The sequence below is a fragment of the Saccostrea echinata genome, unplaced genomic scaffold (assembly GCF_033153115.1).
Source record: "Saccostrea echinata isolate AGI-Se365-2 ecotype Australia unplaced genomic scaffold, CSIRO_AGI_Sech_v1 ptg000054l, whole genome shotgun sequence".
Lineage (NCBI taxonomy): Eukaryota > Metazoa > Mollusca > Bivalvia > Ostreida > Ostreidae > Saccostrea > Saccostrea echinata.
The window spans coordinates 46,907,770-46,916,610 of record NW_026889803.1 but is presented as its reverse complement, the minus strand read 5'-3'; the positions used below and the strand labels follow the sequence as shown (position 1 = coordinate 46,916,610).

The 8,841-nt window shown below is 33.6% G+C and overlaps 1 protein-coding gene across 1 annotated transcript; it reads right to left on the bottom strand.

Annotated features, from left to right (window-relative positions):
* Nucleotides 1–1,740: 1,740 nt before the first annotated feature.
* LOC133206248 (transmembrane protein 143-like) lies at nt 1,741–8,777 on the bottom strand. Its single transcript, XM_061342197.1, has 6 exons — nt 8,671–8,777; nt 5,011–5,183; nt 4,469–4,628; nt 3,833–4,024; nt 3,002–3,641; nt 1,741–2,775 (listed from the first exon to the last, which is right to left on the bottom strand). The coding sequence occupies exons 1-6, from the start codon at nt 8,743–8,745 to the stop codon at nt 2,444–2,446; spliced, it is 1,572 nt and encodes a 523-aa protein (XP_061198181.1). The 5' UTR covers nt 8,746–8,777; the 3' UTR covers nt 1,741–2,443.
* Between the last annotated feature and the right edge of the window lie 64 nt (nt 8,778–8,841).

Here is an 8,841-nt window from a genome sequence, read left to right as displayed (position 1 = left end):
GGAATCATGGTCAGGTAGTGTAGATTCAAATTTGTACAAATCATGACCCCCGGGGGTAGGGTGGGGCCACAGTGGACGATCAAAGTTTAACATAGGAATATATAGGAAAAATCTTGAAAAAGCTTCTCAAGAACAGCAAAGCTATGATTGGTCATATTTATATGGAGGCATCCTCAGATGGTGTAGATTCAAATTTGTTCAAATCATGACCCCGGGGGGTAGGGTAGGACCACAATGGACAATCAAAGTTTTACATAAGAGTATATTAGAAAAATTTCAAAAAATCTTCCACAACGGACGATCAAAGTTTAACACAGGAGAGTTTAGGAAAAATCTTAAAAATTCTTCTTCTCAAGAAAAGCAAAGTCATAATTGGTCATTTTTATGTGAAAGCATCCTCAGGTGGTGTATATTAAATTTTGTTCAAATCATGACTGCCAGGGGTAGGGTGGGGCCACAATTGACGATCAAAGTTTTACATAGGAATACATAGGAAAAACATTTAAAAATTCTTCTTCTCAAGAACAGCAAAGCCATGATTGGTCATATTTATGTGAAAGCATCCTCAGGTGGTATAGATTCAAGTTTGTTCAAATCATGACCCCTGGGGGTAGGGTGGAGCCACCATTGACGATCAAAGTTTAACATAGGAGTATATAGGAAAAAGCTTTTCAATACTAAACTGATTTTTGCTTTTTTCCTAGCCAAAGTGCTCAGGTGAGCGATGTGGCCCCAGGGGCTCTTGTTTCTTATATATTCCTGTGTAAAACTTGATCCCCCATTGTGGCCCTACCCAACCTCCGGGGATTATGATTTAAAGAAACTGAATCTACACTATCTAAAAAAGTTTGAACAAAATTGAATCCTCTTCATCCAAGGATGCTTTGTGGCAAGTTTGGTTGAAATTGGCCCAGTGGTGGTGCAGAACAAGTCAAATATGTGAAAAGTTTACACAGATGGATGACAGACAAAATCTGATCAGAAAAGCTCACTTGAGCTTTCAGTTAAGGTGAGCTAAAAAAAAGAACAACAACAGGGCTATGATTAGTAATATTGATATGCAAGCTACTCAGGTAGTGTAGGTTCAATTTTTTTTAAATCAATGGCCCCTGGGGGTAGATGAAGCCACAACAGGAGATCAAATTTTAACTTGGAAATATATATGAAAAATCTTTATAAAAATTCACTGATAATGAACAGCAAAGCCATTATTAGTCATATTCATTTGCACGCATCCTCAGGTAGTGTAGATTCAAGTTTGTACAGATCAGGGCCCCAGGAATAGGTAATAGGTTGAAGCTATAATATGAGTACAGAGTTTTACAAGGGAGTATGTAGGAAGAAGTAGCAAGACCACACGTAATCATATAAGATGTAATAAACAAAACATTCCTAAGTTGTGTGGACTTGAGTTTTTTTTTTTTTTTTTAATTATGATCAAACCCCGAGGTTTTAGATCCAAATTCTACAAAATGCATGTGTACAAGAAAAATCTTTTCCAGAATGACAGGGTCGCATTAGTCATATTGATATTAAAGCATCCCAGTGTTATGTAGATTCAACTTTGATTAAATCATAGCCCCCTTAAGGGCTAAGTTTTAATCCACAATATCGAGTCAAAATTTTTATAAAATTGAAAAGTTTTTTTTTTTCCAAAAAATCTTATGATGAAGAACAAGGCCAAAATAACTCAGGTGAGCATTGTGGACCCTGGGCCTCTTGTTTAACTTGCAAATAATTAAGGTTGTCTCATTTATTCATATTTTTATGCTGCACAATATTCTCAGATAAATAGTTCACACATTTTAATGTAGTAATAATCTGACAGTAGATTCTACCATGAAAAAAAAATCACATCAATTTTAATGCACCAATTATACTTAGATAAAATTCGACACAATTATGCATTTTTGCACTGAATTACATTTTTTTCCTTACTCATACATGCTTTCAGGCAAACAAAGACATGAAAGAGGAATGACTGCTGCCTGATTAACACCACAATTCCTCTAATCACAGATGCTAATGGTTCTATGGCCTTGCCCATTTTTATTGACTGTGTCAAATGCTTCTTCTGCATTTCTAGTTAATATGTGTAATTCAAATACAGAAACTAATATTTAAATATGCTATAATTCAAATACAGAAACTAGTCAGTTTCGTAAAGTATGCTTGCAATGAAGACCTTGATATGTAACAAAAAAATAACTCTGGTATCAAGCTTTAGTCCATCTTAGTGTTAATTGTAATGGAGGGTAGACTAGAAATAATTGATCACTAACATTAATAAACAGTTACATGTACATGACAGATAAAATGCAAAGATATTTTAAATCATAAGTTTCAGACCCTATTTAATACTTAAATTTAATGATTAAATCTTTAAATATTGTAGACTGTTTCAGACTTGAAGGCTTTCGTTTTTTTGCTAAGACTGACTGGATTATGAGAAGAATCGTGAGAACCAGCCATATTTCTTTGACCTAATGTCTTCCTGTTTGTACTGTTTTTGTGATTCTAGGAACTCGTCTCGGTCCATGCCCTCATTAAGTGCTACTTCATTTGCTCTCACAATGACAGAAAAAGGCTGACGTGGAAGATTCTTAATGGCTGCCTCCAGTGGTAAAACTGACAGTTTTTCTTTGTGTTCTCTTAGAATTCCTAGGTTTTTCATGAGATGCACAGCTTCTGAGCAGTCAAATTCAACTCTGACCCCAGTCACCTTGGCAACCCAGTCTTCTGCCCATTTGTTTATCACATCTTCTGTTGCCCCACCTGTAATATAAAATTGCATCTCAATTTTAAATTTGTAGGAATGACTTCACATTCATATAAACCTTCTGCAAAAATTCCACTTGACAGCTTTTGCATCAATTAATATACAAATATTTTACTTTTAAATAAAATTTGTCTTCTATTATTCATTTAAATTTTGCAATATGAAATACACTGTAGTGGCAAAGACTTAGCTTTCTATAGGATATTTGGTCTAGTGTCTTACCTAGTTCAGCAATCACCATCTGGTAATAGCCTGTGTCCTCCTGCCTGGCACCTGGGGGTCTATGGGACAGAATACACATGTACACAATAAGAGCCTCCTTAAATGTCTCGTCCTGGGCACGGTCTACCATTAAAGCTAAAAATCCTCGATTGTTGGCTACAGTCTTAAAATATGATATCCTATGCAAGTCTTCTAAGTACTTCATACTTTTGTTGGTGTAATTAGATAATGCTACAGTGCCTAAGAGAAGTGAAGCAAGCACAGTAGGAACTGCTAGGTTCATAAAATATAATTTACTGTAAGCTGAAAATAACATGGCCTCCCCTACAATTGTACAAAGTCCAACAGCTGTGGAACTAGCTAGCAGAAGCTTGTCTGTGTGTGTCATGCTTGTCCGTCCTGTTGGTAGTAGCATCTCCAGTGATTTGGCTGGGATCTCCTTGAAACATTTGAGCATGATTTTTGGGTCCCCTTTGAGCCGGCAAATGACTACCACTCGTTTGAGATACTCTGGTTTGGGAATCTTTGTGTCTGTTTTCTTGGAGAACAAAGACTTGTACCATGGAATGCTGGAAGGCTTTATTTCTTTCCCAAGGATCCACATGCTTAAGATATTGTACTCATTTCTGTCTACTTTTACCTGTAAAATTTACAAATCACAAAATCTGTTTCTTTTTTGAAAATACCATTGTATTTCTCATTTCCTTTTGAAACATACTATATGTACATTTAACTCAATTCAAATGCTGTTTACAAGTGTGTAATGTAGTAAGAGTATGACAATTTTTTTATGACAAAGAGCTTCTGAGTGTAAGATTAAGATGAACATACCCTTATGCCTTGTGTTGTATGAGGTTTGAGGGCTTTATTAACTGTATCATCTGAGAGTCTGTAAAAATTGGCCTTTTCCATTACATCTTCAAGCTTCTGTAGGAGCCAGAATTCATTGTCTAACCTCTCTGTACGTGTGAACCTTTGTGAAGGTAATGTGTCTTTATCTGGATTAACTGGGTCAAACAAGGTCTGAAAAAATTAAAATATACAAAATAGTGATTAATAATTATTGACTAATTACAACAGTTCATGTGTGCACCTAAGAAAGGTAAACAAATGAACAAACAGAAACTTGAACCTGGAAATCTAATGAATTTTGTGGGCCGCAGTGTTTACCAAATGAACTAGTGCAACAATACAATAAAACATGCAATTTGTAAAAACATAGTTTGTTATTAATGTTATATCTGTTAAGTTCATAATATGTTTTAAACTATATGGAATGAAATTCACCGTGCTGTAAGCACAAATTCGTTATAAGCATACTGGGTGTAATTGTGTTTTACTGTATACTCGGTGAAACAGCATTAAAATGTTATATTTGTAAAATACTGCCACAAAGAAGTAACTACAGCAGGACGTATCCATGTTTGATAGGTAATCATGTGGGATTTATAATTAAATAATTGCTACCTTGAGTTCATTTAGGACACCGTGATACTCCTGTACAATGGCTGAGTCCAAAGCAGTGGCAAACTCATCAAATTTCCTCTGTTCCTGGACTGTCAGCAATTTCTTTTCCTCAATGACTCTCCGTATTAATGTTCTTCTGGTGATGGGAATATACTTCTCTCTGTAAACAAATTAATGTCATATCTTTAAATTCATGTTAACTCAGTCAACCATAAAAACAAAACTACATTTAGCCATTGATTTATGGGGAGGGGGTTGTAAAGTACAAGTAATATGTACATATAAGTCCTTTCAATGACACAGAACTTTTTGCAACCAAATACTAAGTTTTACAGTTCTTTCTTTATATATAACATAAAACAAAATGTATTGCGAAAACAGGCCAAAAATTTCAACAGTCAGTATTTCTATGTATCACAATTACATTGCAGTATCTTGGGATGGTGTTAATTAATTAATGAACTAACTACAGCCTCACAACATGAATCCTGCTAACTAAGTTCACAATCAGTCCTGTCTATTGTAGTGATTATAAACTGCACCTGTACAGGTCAATCTCATCGGGTTCCTCCTCCACTTTTGTGACAGCTGCCACCTTCTTCTCTGTTTTCCCTTCAGCTGACTCAGGTGTTTTTTTCGTCTGACTGTTTGTTGTCATGGAAACATATTGGGGGTTTGACAGCACACTGATGAAAGGTACATTGTCTGAAACAGCCTGATTTTAATAGGCAGAAAAAAAAAAAGAAAAACTATACTTTCATATTTAAGCAACATTGGGATTATACTGTATACAGTAAAACACGCTTATAATGAATTGATGCTTACAGCGAATTTATTTTCATTCCCCCTGGCTTTAAAAAATGTTATATTATAAACTAAACGAATTTAACAAAATACGTTTATGACCAATATCATCCGTCCCTGGGACTTTGTTACAAACATGTTTTACTGTACATGGAAATTTTTTTCTCCCATTTCGTTTTTGTCCTTTTCATCCCTACTTGCAAGTAGATGAATTTAAGATGGGGTAATTCAAAGAAGACAGCATTATCCCTTTAATGCAACTGTATGTAGGTGAATTTAAAATGGGGCAAAAACTTTTGCAAATGTGAAAGGGTGAAAATAAAATGGGGCTAAAATAACCTTTTATACGGTACTATACCGGTACTTTCAATTCTGGCAGTGGACCAATTCAAACCACTGAATGGATATTAATTATATGGTAGAGAGAATGTGCAACTATCATTTTTGTAAAATTAATGCAGTTCAGATTTTAACCAAATAAATATTTGAATGCAGACACATTTTTTTCTTCTATGCAAAAAAGTTTGATGATTGTGATAATTACAAAATAGAAAAACCTCAAAACTTACAAGAAAACTATAGATAAAATCAATTGAAATACAGTTTTGTTGACCTTGTCAATATTAGCTATATATGCTGATGTGATCATAAAGAAAAAATAACACGATTTACAGAAATATTTGGTAAAGAATATGACTTCAAGTAATCTGAAAGTGTGGCTGTCCCGCAAAATTTCATAAAATTTAATTTATTGTCAGTTGCCGTGAGGTCATTCAAGATCTTTCAATAATAAATTATGAAATTTTTGTCTACTTTAAATGTATGGTACTCATTTCAGTGGTATAAGGCCAAATTTTTTTATTAGTTTTATTAGTGCTAATTTATGTTTGTGCTAATCAGTAATCAGTTTAAGAGGACGATAGAACTGAATTCTGAATATGCTATTTCATGTAATGCTTAGGTCTACAGTATCAATATACTAGTATTCATGTATAAATTAGGGAGTAAGTGTCTTCTCATTTGTTATTTGTTTTATCTGAGATTTTCCAGGCTTTCTTCAAAATTTTGATATTTGATGTGCCAGGTAAACATTAGAACTGGTGCCATTGATGATTCCGAAAGCTAGAAATTTTAACATGTCCAACCAGAGGTGACATTCTCAGGTCTAATTTGGACACTTGCAAACCTAATTAAACATCAAACTCACAATTAATCAATAGCATTATGCTTCTAGTACTAACCAATATTGTTTTTATGGTTCAAATATAATATGAGTCTGGTGAAAACATTTTATTGACTGTCAAGGTTTGTTCTGATTTTGTGCAACTTAAAATCTCACGACATCTCATGATCTGTATTGCCAAACCCCCGAACTTTGTCACTACCCTAACTCTGTCACTTCTGTGAAACTCCATGCTGTTTGTAAACAAATGCGATTGTGACGTCATTTTTTGCATGCTGAAAATCTATAATCAAATGCCAAGATATTATAACAGTCAAGTTCAAGAATGTGTCAAAAACAAATAACAATTACACTTAAAGATCTATTGTATCTATCATATTTTATGTGAAATCGGTAAGCACCTTTTCCTTCATGTGCTATTCCATCGATATCTCCGACGTGTGTAAACATGCTCATTTTCACATGTCAGCCATTTTTATGAAGGTCTATGTCAAAGGTTTTATATGACATACCATGTTGAATACGACTAAAAATATTTTATTTTTTGCCTACATTTGCCCTAATGCACAACATGTTGGAGATAACATTTGTGCGACATTATTACATATAAAATATGTTATATTAAAATTTTTGTTTTCTGTTGTTGATACTTTTCTCAAAATACAATTTAATATATCTTAAATATTGAAAACTATTTTTTATGATAACAAATTCAAGAAAAAGGGACAAAAAAATTAACTGGGGAAAATTTTTTATTTAAGGAGATGGGCGAACATAGCGTGCAGAAAGCCTATAGCTTCAGAAATATAGAAATCATGTTCAGTTTGTGAATTTAATATTTAGAGTAAAGTTCTCATTATTGAAGTTTATGAAATTGCGATAAACAAAACTTTTCTGAGGAAAATTTTCTCGGCAAAATTTATTCTTTTATCAAAAAAATTAATGTGGTATTCGTGGGGTTCGAACCCTAGCAATAAAAATCCTAAGTAACATTTTCTTTCGAGACTAGCACGCTAACCACTAGACTACACAAGTCCTGACGAACAGTGGCATTTAAATCATGTTTGTGATATGACCCTTGACTTAATGGACTTCAAGTATTTCTCGAAAAGATGCGAATGTTATGTCATAAAAGTATATTTTTAAGGTATAGTGGGTCATTGCTCCATATTTTTGGTAACCAAAAAATGTATATTTTTATGCAAACTTTGAGGATTAACTTTCAAAAAGGTGGAGCGAAGACCCACTCATATCAAAAAATAGTGTTATAGTATGAGAAAATGACTCTTTTTGCCCGCTTTAGTGTGTGTCTAATATTTCGCAGGCAAATAATTTCAATCTTTGAGGGATTTTTGCAAATTGTAGAGATTTTACATAAAGTATATTTTGATGTTAGACGAAATATCAAGGAAAATTTTGATATAATTGAAATTTAATTTTTCATCTTGATGTTTGTCACACTATAGGCTTATCGCTCGTCATGTTCACCCATCTCCTTTGCTGGCATATTGTAGAGGGCCCTGGCGACAGAGTTAGGGTTCATTGGACGTTTCATACATGGAGCTGATACACATACTATTTAGTGGTGTTATATGAGCCCAATAACTGCACTTTTTTGTAACTAGTACTAAACAATGTTTATATACCTTACTAAGTGTAGCAAACAAGAAACAAATCAAAAAATAATTCAGAAAATAACATGCAGTGTTTTCCGCTTATGGTGATGGAGTTTGGGTACTCAGGGATATTTAAATGTGGAGTAATATTTTCTTCTAAGCAATATTGGTAAGTATTAGAAGCATTTTCGAGGCGAAATTTCTGTTTTCATTATGGCACTGGTTCTGAAATTTAACTTGCACATCAAATATCAAAATTGTGAAAAAGGCCTATGAAACTTCAGATATTTTGGATTAACTAACTTAATTGTAGTTCCATATAGATTCCTACTTTCATGAATGAAAACTTGATCAACGTTCAAGAACAACTTTACCCTGAGACAGTGAACAATTCTCTTTTGTCTGTATTGAACCAGATAAGCACAGTGGATAAAATATTGTTTAAATTCAAATTAATAAACATAATGAACTCCTACAATATTCTTGAAGGGCAAAGATTGACATCTCAACTTTCACATTCATTTTGCAAATGTTAAGTATTTCCCAACCACCCCAAAACATGGTAAACAATTGATAGATTAACTCTTTACATTAGTTACCTGTTTTAAAACATGCTGTTGTTTTGCATGCGTCAAACATCTCAGATATTTCAATTTTAGTAAGTGGGCTGCCATCACTAGTTTCTGCAAGCCTACATCAAAAAAGATGTTGCAGACTACATGTAAATAAACATTGTTTTCAAACACACGATTAACCTAGAATATATGACC